This window comes from Nothoprocta perdicaria, unplaced genomic scaffold (genome assembly GCF_003342845.1).
Source record: "Nothoprocta perdicaria isolate Ctin4 unplaced genomic scaffold, notPer1 scaffold_253, whole genome shotgun sequence".
Classification (NCBI taxonomy): Eukaryota; Metazoa; Chordata; class Aves; order Tinamiformes; family Tinamidae; genus Nothoprocta; species Nothoprocta perdicaria.
In genome coordinates, this window is record NW_020455481.1 from 47382 (window position 1) to 60965 (window position 13584).

A 13584-nucleotide genomic window follows, 5' to 3' on the forward strand; every position below is an offset into this window, starting at 1 on the left:
CTGACAAAAGCACTGAACACCTTGCGTTTTGCTCTGCATTCAGTAGAGAATAAGTCCTTTGATTAAACACGAGCTGTCAGAGAATATTTTTTTCTAGGCAAAAATAAATTCTCCTTTCCCTTGAAGAAATGTGGTCTTAACATGCCCAATGCATGCGAGAGTTATGAGGCTTTTCTTCGTCAGAAGTGCTGTACTGAATATTAAGAGTATTTTGCATATGGATAGATACAATACAGCAAGGAATAAGTTCCTTCCATTCTTTCTGCAACAGCAAGCTGAGATCCTAAATACCTACTTCAAATGTTCATAAGATTGTATCTCGTCTCCTTACAGAGTATCCCATAGGCTATAAATTTATGTGAGGTATTCTGAATCATCCATATTTATCTCAGTTTTCCTCTTGTTATATCTCGGCAAAAACAAATTTATATGTGAGTTAAATGTTTACATGATATGAAGCTTAAAAACAAAACAAAACAAAGCAGCATCAGGCTACTTTGTGTCAATGATCACGGACTAAAAAAGGGAAGAAGGTGATTCTTCCATTGTAGATAGACCACTCTTTTGGGTCTTTTTATCTAAGAAATCTGCCTATGTTGTTTAATTATAAACTCCCCAATATTTATGTAAGGCAAGGTAATCATGACATAGAGCTTTATCTTACGATATGTAAACAAAATCAGGGGCTTATTTTATCGTTATCATGCAGTGCTTCCTGACAACATCCATCTTCTGGCACCTAGTTGTTTTCATTATGTGCAAACAGAAAATGGAAACATTTTTTTCATCTAGGTCTTCCACAAGAAAACAAAACAAAATAAAACACGACAAAAAAAAAAAAAAATAGAGATTCTACCCTAAGCTTTCCAAAATACTTTTAATGCAAGCTTAAATCACAAGGAACAGCTGCTTGAAAAGACAGCCTATTTCCAGGGAATAATGAGAGGCAGATTCCCACACGGGAAGCGCAAGTCCATCCTTCCAAAATCCCAGAGTTTCCCTTTCTCAAGTCTCATAGGTAGTGAAATTTAATATTTGCAATCAAATTTTCACACTAAAAACTGAAACAGATACGGAATTCTACAAAATAAGCCTCTGAATTCCCCATTCCAGGTAGTTTCATTACATGTCCTCACATAAGTTATGTTGTTATTGCACATGCACATTGCACATGCACATGCATTGCACGTAAGTATTGCGGAGCTGGCTCTCCCAATCTATTCCATGTATAGACACTGAAACAGCTGTAAAGAGGACAGAAAATGCTTTTTAGACCTTGACCTCTTATCCTTTCTAGGCCATATTTTAAAAAAYTGAAACACCCTCCACAGTGTCTCACAGCACAGCCAGAAAGTAATATCAGCTTGTAATATTCTGCATACTTTTCTTATTTCTTAACTTATATGCATTTAGGGTCTGCAGAACACCAGCTGCCCTATATACACAGCACGGAGCTGGTCCCTCTTTCCAGGGGATCACAGGCTGAATAAAAAGGCAACTGGGAGAGCTAGGTAGAAAATGGACACAAAGTCACAGGAAGGGCGAGTTTGGAATCCCTCCCTAGTTTCCATTTAGTCCTCTTGGAGTCACGATCCCTGTGAATTTGCCTTCTGATGCAGGAAACGTGCAGGAAATCAGATGTGAGTGAAGGGCTGGCGCTCCAGGGGAGACATTCCCGCAGGATGCGACCGTGCAGCATTTGGTGTCCGGCTGTGCTGATGCCTCCACCGAGTATCCTGTGAGGGTTTGAAGTTCTTTTCTCTACAGGAGGGAGAAGGAGACACCTGGTTTCCATTACAATTAATACTATTAGTGTGTCCAGATGCAATAGGTTGCTTTTGAAGCCTAAAAACGATGGAAAAAATATATCCAGTGGGTGCAGAAAAAACTGGGGGTGAAACCTGAGTGCATTGGTTTAAGAGCGCAGCAGAAATGAGCATCACACACCTTTAACATACAGCACTACACGGCATTACAGAAGGATGAAGGGTGTATACAATCTGAAGGGACACTCAGTACCTTAAATATCACCTTAGGAAAAGCATGATATTTTGCACACAATATAAACAGCAGCTCTAAGAGCTTTTCCCAGATGTTTCTGGTGCGCTTTGCAGGCTCAACAAATCTGCCCATCTGCTGGGTTGCAAGAGCTCACCAGCAGACCAGATGTAAGCGTTACCAGCATAGGATGTCCTGCTGATCCTTCTGGAGTCTGTCCCTAGTATTAATATGTTGTACCAAAAAAAAGAAAAAAGGAAAAAAATCACAGAGAACAAAGCTAAGGCAAATGTGATGGATTAAAATGACAATATGTATGTTTAAACTGCTTGCCTCCTAAGATTAATTTCAGACAATCCAACCTGATGAATAATACAAACACATTCCATCCTTCTTGTAATAAGTCTGTCTTTACCATTTTAGCTTTTCTGTGAGTATTTCCAGTAAAGCATTAGCCTATTTTTTATTTAAGGGTTACTCCTCTGCCATATTTTAACCCAAGACAATCAAAATTACTTGTAACGTTACACGTTAGCCAACAGGCTAGGCAGAACTTCAGCAAACTGCTTAATGTCCTTCATATAAACTCACAATGAAAGTGACTTTTGAGAACTAGAGAGATCAAGTATATTTTGATGAGACCGTGTCATGTTAGAATCAGCCCTACATTAAAAAACGATCTGCCATGAAAGATTTACTAAAGAACCATTACAAGCAACATTCCCCTAAAAGGTAGGTGCAGTTTATATCAGCAAAAATGTACTTTTACTGCTGCAGTCTGCATTTTCTGCTAGCACAATAAGATGTCTGGATTAAAACAGGGGTTGTTTTTACTTTTGTTAGTGCAGAAGACTAGTGCAGGAATAAAAATGTGTTTTTTTTTTTAATTGAATCTCTAGATCATATGACAAAGATTGTTACATATATCTGTCTTCAGAAATAGTTACTGAAATTAATTTGCATGATTATGATTGCCTAATATTCTCCTTGTTACACACTGGCAATATAAATAATGATGAGTCAAACTCTGAGCTGATTAATTCATGTTCGAACWCGGTAGTGTACCAATGTAGGGATGTAAGTCTACCTTTCCCTCAAGTCCACATCATCCCCCCTTCCACAGGGATAAACCACATCCTGCTCTGAGCATCTCAGATGTAGGTGTTCACACCTCAACTACCCATCTGACCTTCCATTTCCAGCTAATGGTGAGAAATGGGAACATGAAGAGAGAAGTTCCTTATTCATTAGGTCTGCAACAGCTCACTCTCTTTGAATGATGTGAGTCGCTCCGCTCCAAAACTTCCCACTGAGGGGGGAAATCTCAAGTGGCCTGTTTGAAGTATCTCAGTTTTTGATGTCTATTTTGGAGCACATGACCTGCCTTAAGTTAAAGCACAATGGCAAACAGCACCTGAAATGAGCTKGCAGACAGATGATGACTGTCCAGACTAAGCCTTGTTTCAGCGCTGGCCGTCTTGGCTGCCAGTAAGATTGTTTCCTGATCACCTGGTAAAAAACCCTTTTTTGGTGATCTCCACAGAGAGAACATGGATTCTGTGTTCAGCTTACTTGAGCAGGTTGCCGAGGTTGAAGAGTGCGCGGTTATGCTGAGGGTTTAACTGCAGGGCCCGTCTGTAATAGTCCTTTGCTTCCACCACRTCTTTGGTCAATGTCCCCAGGTTGTTGAGAGCACTTGCATGGCGAGGATACAGCCTGGAAAAATGGGAATATCAAGTCATGGACACTCACTAACTGACAAATAAAGCTCRAATCGCTCATCTCTCCACCACTGCAGTTCTCCACTCAGTAAAGGGCAAGACATTCTTCCCCAGGCTTTCCACCAGACAACACCAGAAACGGAAGACATCAGGGTTAGGTTTAGCATCATAAAAGGGTTAAATTGAAGTTCATCATGACAACAAGGAAATAAGCATTTTGTAGCAGCCAAAGAAATCCCAGTCAAGTTGGGAGACTATGTAAGCAGATATGTTCTGTTATGAAACTGTGCAGTGTTCTAGAGATCTTCTAAAGATCTCTAGAGAGATCTTGAGATCTTCTCTTGAGATCTTCTCAAGGCTTCAGCTTGAGAAGATCCAGCCTCAAATCCTGCTGCCCCTGCCGATTTTCTCTTTAGACCACAACAAATCATTTGACTTTTCTGCTTTAGGTCCCTGTTAGTAAAATATCAATAATAGCTTTATAAATCATTGGGAATTGATAGGGATAATGATGTTCAAAGTAACTGGCTATGACAGTCCAAGGTATGGCTTGAGGAGAGGCAATTAATGTGAGCAGAAGAGATTAAGGCTCTACAGTTCAGTCTGACTCTCAAGTTTGAGACTGCTCTTAATCTAAGTCTTCCCATGGGGGTTTTACCTGTAGTTTTTCATTATGTCAATTCAGCCCTGGGATCTTCTGTACTTAAGTACCATGAATAATTCATTATTTTAAACATCACTGCAACATTGGCCTCAGTCGCATTATGGCTCCACAGCACACAAGTGATTCTGGCAGGRGTCTGATTTGGGGTGAGGATGGGAATGTGCCCATCCCCTGGGAGAAGGGGACATGCTCTGATAATGAACTTTGGATGTTTTTAAAATTAAACAAGGAAGGAGTCCCAAAATTCTTTTTCTGACCCACACCAAGTCTAGACGACAAGCACTGCAAAGCCAAAAATGGATGTTCAAAGGATGTGGCAACATTCTTTTATTTTAAATGTAGCCTATTTTAACGAAGGATAAACATAATGACCACTATGCACAGTAACTAAAGATAACTTACAAGCAAGCACTACAATGTCAACACCCCCCACGCAGAGCTAACAGCCCATCTGCAGGGATACCCCTTCTGCTGCAGCACTCAGGGCAGTTTGCCTGTACACGCTGGTGTCTGGAGGACTTGGGCTCTCCAACAGCGGCACATTCATGCACCACACCTGCATCTTCAGCGCTCTCCAAAGCGACACCAGCACTGAGACAGCCACACGTTTCATCCCTAAGGTTGCTCAGCGAGGCCTGGCGAGGCCTTCCCATAGGAAGAGCAAGGGAAAGCACAAAGTTTGCTTCGTCTTTGCTGAGTGGGATGTATCAGTATCTTGGCCAGGAWCTTGACTGTAGAAGATTCTATCAATCTTAGGGCAAGTAACTGAGGGCTCAGCCTTTCTGGTATTTCTTCTGTGCAAATTTACAAAATTTAAAGGATTTGGGAATTATATTTTTGAACCTCTTTTTTCTTTTGGCTATGACAGAAGCCATGTATTACTTTTGACAGTAGTTATATATAACAAAAAGATCTAATAATATGGAACAAAGTAGTCTGAGTTACGAATGGGCAGAAGTATTTCAGATAATTCTTGAGAAAGTCAAAAACAGATTAACATTTTACAGCCCTGAACCTGATATTTTTGCTCTCAAACTTTCAGAAATTTATTCTCCTCTTGGCTCCTAGTTCTCCCATGACATTTTAGGCACAGGGGATTTGCTTGAACTGTTTGGGAGAGGAATGAAAACTCAATTAAGATCAAAAGAGAGAACTGATTTCACTTTTCCAGTGCACAGTTCTAACCAAGCAGCTCCATAAATACAGTACTGAGCTCAGTGCTAAAACCTCTTGACAAGAAATCACAGGATAAAAACACATCTCCGATGTATCCCTGTGTTTTAGATTTACTTATTATATCTCATTGCCCTTTCCAAGAAATGTAAGCAAGAAACCAGAACCTCAGCTAGCACAAATTGTCAGCTTAAACCAGCTTAGCATCTGGCCTGAAGAATTTACAACATTTGCAGTTTTATACACCCAAGCACACRTTAAGAGAGAATCCTGAACGCTGAGATAAGACAGTGGCATTGGGCTTTTGAGCTGGGCTTCAGTTCCTTATGATCTTATTTGGAATATTACTTTCCTACAGCTGTAGAGGAAGGGCCATGTGAATGACTGCTGGCCAAGTCAGGGAATGGGCTTTGGTCCCTTTTATTGCTTAATGTGATCTGGACGAGGATGAATGGCCTTCTTCCATCCACCTTCTCTCACTGCAGTTGTTAGCAGCTTCCTGGGCATAAGAACGCAGTAGAACAAAGTCTCCTGGCCGGATTTACAGAACATCATAAAACTGACCACAGATAGCTGATTAAAGCAACGTTTACTAAAGAACTCTCCAAGCATTCCTGCAAAATTTGCAGATATACCATTTGTAAATTCCTTTATATCCTTTCTGCTGCATGCTGCAGTATGTCACTATTTCTAATTCTAATGAACGGAAGCATGTGCACGTACTTTTCATCTTMCTAGGGGGTTTCTGTTGTTCTTCACAACCCTTGGAATCAAACCCAAAATGTTCCCCATTGCTACCTAGCTTACCTAGACTGTAGGCTCTGTGATGCAAAGGCTCCCTCTCCCTCTGTGAATTTACTTCTTGGAAAAGTCAGGAACAGATTACCAGGAAATAATGTCTCTGGCTAACCTAGAGTCCTCTTCTGCCACAATAATAATAATATTCAGAACCCAGACCTTGTTTTACAAAAAGCTGAGACATTCTGAGATGAAAAAAAAAGTGCTTAAAAGGTATATATTGTTTTATAACTTTTCTTAAGAAGGTGTACTTTCCATGTGGACACACGCAGAGCTGCATTTTCCTTACCACCACCACTGATGATGGCAACAGTCTGCAGGCAATACTCTTCTTGTCATGTATCTGATTAGGTAGAAATTCCTCTAGGCTTCACCTAATAAAATGCAAGTGTTGCATTATTTATGAAAGCAAGCTGAATTTCATTAAACTTCCACAAGAAGCAGCATATTTACAAAATACACTTCTCTCTTATTTTAGAAAATCAGAAAAATTTTCTTTCAGAATCTGCCTTCACAGGCGATTACGAAAGTCTTGAAATGGCACAAATTACTTCAAGAGAGAAAGTAAGAAAAAATAAGAGTCCAACCCTTAAAAGTATATTTAAATCAGGCTGGGCTTTCATTTCTACAGAGAAGACAAGCGGGACGTTTCCTTGCTGCACAATGAATAATTCAAATGATTCCTTCAGTGCTGCTGCTGCGATTGTCAGAATGAATTTCAGCAGTTTTCCCTTTAACTACCACAGGTACCCACTGCACAAACCCCCTCTTGGTAATCAGGCCCACYTCTTTTGGGCTAGCAAAATTCTCTCTAATACCACTGAACAAAAGCCAAATTGACTTGCTCAGTGGAGAAATTTCCAGTTTCACAAGAAGACACGAGGCTTAAAACACAGTCATCGAAATGCTGACGACCGTTTACTGTCCTATTTTAGCTTAATGCTCATACTATCTGAAGCATTAATGGAAAAAAAAAAAAAAGTTGAGGAGGTTGAGGGCTTTGTTCGTTGGCAACATATCCATACAATGAGAAAAATCCAGAGAAGAGAGAAAAGGAGGGAATTTGTTGTCAAGGAAACAAGCTATAACACCCCAAGCATTTTAATTCTTTTAATTCTGATATGGGGAAGCCACTTAAACCACTGGCAAGCTCGGTGCACAGGAGTGCCTTTAAGAGCAGCTCTTGATGTGCAGCTTGAGGTATGAAGGGCACAGAAGTCACAGTGTGACAGTTCATCCCTGCAGGGAGCATCCGACGGGCTCCGCACAGCCGCCGTGGGGCCGGGGCAGYGAGCGGGTGGGAATGGGGCCTAAGTATCCATGGGGCCGGCGAGGCAGCGCGGGAAAGGATGGAGCACCCCACTTCCCTCTGATGTGGGGCATGAAAGAAAAGTAGCTCCAAACAGGACCAACCCAAAGGCCACAGCACGGAAGGCAAAAGCTGCCCACGTCACCTCACGCGACGTCCCGAGAAACTCCAGGTATATCCACTCTTCCCACAGGGAAACAGCAGCAGCTAACTCAACTGCAAAGATSCAGCATGCAGGACTTTACAACTTTTCTTTTCTTCCTTTTATTTTTTTTTTTTAACCTTAATGCATTTTTGATGAAGGAATGCTTTTAAGCTTAGCACTCGCAAGGAACTTTTCACCTCSGAGGCAGCTGTGACTAATGATCACCGCTGGATGTCTGGGAGACAACAGGCCGTGCAACCTCTTCTCCCGATAAGGGGTCTGTAAAGGGGAGATGGGGTCTGTCGTGGGGCTCCTCGGCCTCTCTTCTCCCTTTATGGGAGAAGACAGATCCCATCTCCTCATCCCCCTGTGCCGCAGGACACCTCCCTGCAGCAGCTCCCGATCCTGCCGGCGCTGGTGGGATCCCACTGCAACACGCCGGGCCCGCATGGTTGGGAGGCACACACTGACTTCAGCCACCTTAAATGCGCCTTAGGAGCGGGGCCTTAATTACACGAGCCCAATTACTTGCTGGCGGGATGGCAATTTGTTTTTAAGACACGTTTTGCCCCGTGCCAACACATGCTGTAATGCTTTACTGGCATCGTTTTGCCAGCAGAAGTAGGATCGTTACATGGATAACGCCTCTTCTGTGCCAAATTTTCATACTACCCCCTTTATATTTACTCCAGGATACCATTTCGATCCAACTTTCCAATTTTAATATTACATCATGCTGATTTTCACGTGTTTACGTAAGCTCTYGGTAAAGCTCTACGCGAGGTCGATTTAAAACCTGACTTGGTGCATTTCTAGGAGCTGTCACTGCCCTGGGAACGCTCCTGTGCCCACGAGGACTCACATCGTGACACCAAACRCTGCTCTGCGTGACGTGGAGACCCGCTGGTCACGGAGCCGGAGCCTTCCTTGGAAGGGCCTCCCGGCTGCTTACAGCATGGCAGCTCTCTCTCCAAAAGGAGGGACTATCCTGGGTCGTGCTGTACCCTAATACCGAAGGAAACATCCACAGGGCACGAACGGGAAGAAAAGGGAAGCTGCATATCATCTGTAAACTGAGAAAAGCCACGTGAATTCCTTAAGCCTGGCATCCGTGAAAAAAGCAAGGCATATCCAGAAGCATGACGTTATAAAAGAAAGCCTGTGGCATACTGAGCAATATTACAATTTATGAATTTTCATTAAATCTTCAAACTTGGGCTAGGTGAAAAGCTGCGGTTTTAGAGCCAAGGGGAAAAAAAAAGAGATTTCGTGTTCAACAATGTTGAAAGCTAAACATAAATAAGAACTAAAACCCCTCCTGCTAAACTCTCATATTTCTTGCAACGTGGCGTTATCAGAGCTGGGTTGCCTACTTACACTCTCACATAAAGAATTTATGCGGTATCTGTACAAACCCTGAAAATCCCCCAAATCACACGGGTCCAACAAAGGACTATTACGGCACAATATGCCTGACTTGCAGAGAAAGATACGAGTACAGGCATCTCCTTAGAGTCTAGAGACACTACAGGGATAGACCAGCAYGCAGGAGTCTATGGGCCAAGCTCATCAGCCAAACATGAGCTGAAGATGTCTTGTCTAAGAAGGTGGGACAAAATCGTGCCCGTCCTTTCCCTGAGGTCCCAGGTCTAGCAGGAAGCCCCAGTCGAGCCCTGTAGGCCCAATTCAAATGTCTGGAGAGGAGCAGAGGGGCTCAGCTTCTCCTGTCAAGGGCTCACAGAAAGTCACAAGGTTACCCTCACCGGAGAGAGATGCTCGCTGCAAATCTCTTCCTTTCTTGCCTCCCCTTGGTAAGGATAGCAGAAGGCAAATCTCTGGTGATTCTTGTTTAACAACAGCAATCAGTGCTGCCTGGCCATTCCTCTAAGGGTAACAGAGCCTTGGATTTAGTGCTCAAGCTGGCCCAAAAATGAAAAGCAGGCCTGAACATTGGCAAAACACACCCTAAAGTTTCTATCTATACCACCCACACGAAATCAAGATAGACCTCGCATCCGAATAGGACAGGAGCTTTGTGGCTTTATTAAAGAAGCATCTTTCRCTGCCCAGATTTTAGCATCAATCCCCAATAAGCAAGTATATTTACTGCACTGCAGACACATTGGGAACAATGACACAGTGTCTCAGGAACATTAATGGGCAGTAATTCTTGCAGCTGATGGAGAATCCCCTCCAAGATGCACTTGAAAACTTAGCAAGATCCCAAAAGACAGTCTAAAAAGACTTGCCTCCAAGATAGAAATCTCAGTCTAGGAAAAAGATCCTGCCTGTGAACACCACTGTCTAGAGGAGAGCTATTCCATCCCAGCAGGAATGTGCCTGGCATTCCCTAGCATTTTCTATTACTGTTACATTACACACGCCCTGCTTTGGCACCAGGGCTCACGGTTCCACTTGCACCAGTTTTGTTTTAAGGAAACAAAATCTTGGATCTTGACTGGTATTTGATCAATACAGAACAAGTGAGCAAAGGTGGAGTAGCAGGCAGGGATTTCTGCTGCATAGAGCACGGGTTCAAAAATAAACAGATTTAAGTAACTTGGCCATTATCCCACGCACGCTGTTGTAGAGTCCGTTCAGTCTCTGGTTCAGGCTATCAGGCGTCCTTTTCAACCACCTATTCTTATTTAATCACTCAATGGTTTTATCTCGCTTCAGGACAGCCACCACACACACAGAGGAGAGAGCCAAGACTCCAAACGCCCATTGCCAGAGCGCGGTTTAGGAGAACACAGCGGGAAGACATTCCCAACAGCTTGGATTCGAGCTCTCTCGAGTAACACCCACTAACACAGGGGGCTGTGTTAGTCTCTCTGAGGACGCTTAAACAAATGCCTAAGCAGAGAGCTTGCTTCAAGAGCCCGGCCTAAGTGACCCAAGTGTCACAGGGGCACTCAAGGCTTCGGGAGCAAACGCAGCGCTGGCAATCGCAGCAAGGCAGCAGTGCACATTTTTGACTCGCTGTAAAAACAGGCTAACAAATGGTGCTGGTATTTTAATTCTTTCCAGAAATAAATCACAGATGGTATTCAAGGCCACCTGCAGTCCACGCTGAGAGGCATTTTCAAGGCACACACAGAGACACACACGCACACACAAAGGGCTATATGAACACAATTTTTTTTACTGCATGGAGAGTGCAATTTAACCAAATTTAAACAACCCCAGATACTGTTGATTTAAGATATATAAAAACGCAGTGGGTAGGTGTGTGGGAAAGCTTAGCGAGAAACCTGAGCCTCCCTTATAGGCATTAGGGTTATATTTCTAAGTGCAGTGGGGGAGAAAGAGCTGCCTAGCTTGCTACTTTTCTACCCATTGCACTGATGTTATGAACCATTATTTTTTAAGTGAGAGATATGGATATGGTACCTACTGTACTTGCTCCTTCTTCAGCCCTTACCCGTCCTGCATTTGAGTCCTGTGTACACATATGCACGATCTTATGACACTTCTTGCTGTCCCAAACCAGTATTTCCCATTTCCATGCAGCCTGAACAAGGCAGGAGCCACAAGGCAAGTCAGTCCAAGGGCTCCCATGTGCAGTCCTGAGGTTTCCTTCACCCTCAGGCACCATCAGGGAGGATGGAAGTTTTGCACGAATGATCCGCTGAATGGGCAAGCTGATCCCTTCCCTGTTCTGTGCTTGATTAGCAGAGTTTGGTAGGGAAAGCCCAAAGCAGCCTCGTGATTGTGAACATAGAGGTGCACACACACACCTCGGATGCATACATGAATGTACATGGATGCACAGCGATGCATTTAGGTCCATAAACCCACAGTGCTACATACACTGCAGGTACTTCTGCAGTACCATATACACCATCAAACGCTCTATTGGGGGTCACACACTTGTGAACCGACACACCTTGTGAATCACAGAACGGTGGAGGTTGGAAGGGACCTTCAGAGATCATTTAGTGCAACCTTCCTGCTCCAGCAGGGACACCCAGAGCACAGGACACAGGGCGGCATCCAAGCGGGTTTGGAAGACCTGCAGAGAAGGAGACTCCACAACCTCCCTGGGCAGCCTGTGCCAGGGCTCTGGCACCCTCACCGTGAAGAAGTTCTTCCACACATGGAGATGGAACTGCCTGTGTTTCAACTTACACCCATTACCCCTTGTCCTGTCACTGGCCACCACTGAGAAGAGCTCGGCCCCTTCCTCCCTACATTCCCCCTTCATGAACTTATACACGTTAATCAGATCCCCAGTGAAAGGGCAGCACTCCCGGGAGCAGCTCCAGCCCCAGTTCAAGGTGAGGCTCTCGCCTGGACCTGCTTGCTGTTTTCCTTCTTTCCAGCACTTTCCTTTCTAAAGCTCCCCTATCCYGGTGCATTTTTGAGAGCTGATAACCATAAAGAAAAAAAAAAAGCAGCTATAAAGAAGTAGTTCAGTTATAACAAAACCATTCTGGATGATTATAGTACCTGTCTTCACCCAGATAACTTTCTCCTCCACTACGAGCTTAAACACTACATTCTACTGATGCTTTTTAATTAAGTCAATCTATATGTTTTTATGTCTAAAAATGCAAACATGAAATTTTAACTGCTGATCTTTTTGCTGGACACAGAAATGCGACTTGGATGGCACAGAATTATATTTATTCACCCAAATCCAGCAAGAAAACTAGTAAATTCCTTCAGACCAACCTTCTGCTTGCTCACGTGGGTCTGAGATTCACAGGAACCATGATCCTGGCAACAAAAAAGCCATCTCTAAGACCTCTTTTCTGCAGTGCCAGCCATGGAAATGCAGAGTGCAGGATGAAGGTGTTTGGGGAATTAAAGTTTGAATGAGTTCATCTGTAGCAGGGAAGGTGATATTTTTCCTTTCATTGTTGGAAGTGTTATTAAAGAGAGAACTAATGTTGGTCAAACTGTTTTTAAGGCTCTACTGTTTTCTCTCTCTGCGTGTCAGCTTATATGCATTCCTCAGCAGTAACAAAATAGGCTCAACAGCAAAATCGAGCATAGGACCTAMGGGGACGTGGGGGAGGGAAAACAATAAAGCAAAAGCTTTGTGGCTCTCCCTACTACCAAGGTCTTCATTAGCACATCATAGATATYCTTCATACTTGTGCAAGGTTGCATGACCTCATATTCTCACTCGCAAACATAAGGGTGTTGAAATAAGTTTTATTTCAGGTAAGACTAGCAATATTTGATCTCAAGCAACAGGAGGCTACTCCCAGCAAATGTAGCAAATTTGCAGCAGGAGTAGCAAGAATTTTAAGGCAAGGTTTCAGAGCAGTCATGGTCTACTCGGATCTCAGAGTACTTGTTGCCTTTATTTAAAGAAAAAAAACCAAAAAACATATATATCTTCTGGGGTCACTACCATATGTCAGAAAAACCATCAAAGCAGCCTAATCCAGCAGTGTGTTTTTATCCTTTTACTGATAGTAAGCTGAAAGGTTTATAAAACATCAGTACAATTCCAGAATGCCAGCTGTTCATAAACCTGGTTTATGGATAACTCATTTTGCATCTCCAGGGGGCTGTGATTCCATTTTTCTTTTATGAACCYGACATACAGGATACAAAAGAGGCTTGTTCCYATATATATACACACATATATATGTTCCCATATATATACATATACATACAGAACTTTCTTTTCCATTCATCCCCCYCTTCCAACTCAAGTGATTACGCTCTCTCTTTTTCATTCCATACCATTTTTCATTTTCCCTACTCTTCGACAACATAATTAGATTACACTCTAATTACCGAAACCTGGCTAAGTCAG

General features: G+C 43.0%; 1 protein-coding gene across 1 annotated transcript in view; it reads right to left on the reverse strand.

The window, feature by feature from the left end:
• Window positions 1-13584, reverse strand: part of TMTC1 (transmembrane and tetratricopeptide repeat containing 1) — a 135526-nt gene that overhangs the window by 17354 nt on the left and 104588 nt on the right. The window contains exon 12 of the mRNA XM_026040335.1: window positions 3571-3714. Within this exon, the coding sequence (XP_025896120.1) occupies window positions 3571-3714 (144 nt within the window). The remainder of the gene's footprint in view (window positions 1-3570; window positions 3715-13584) is intronic.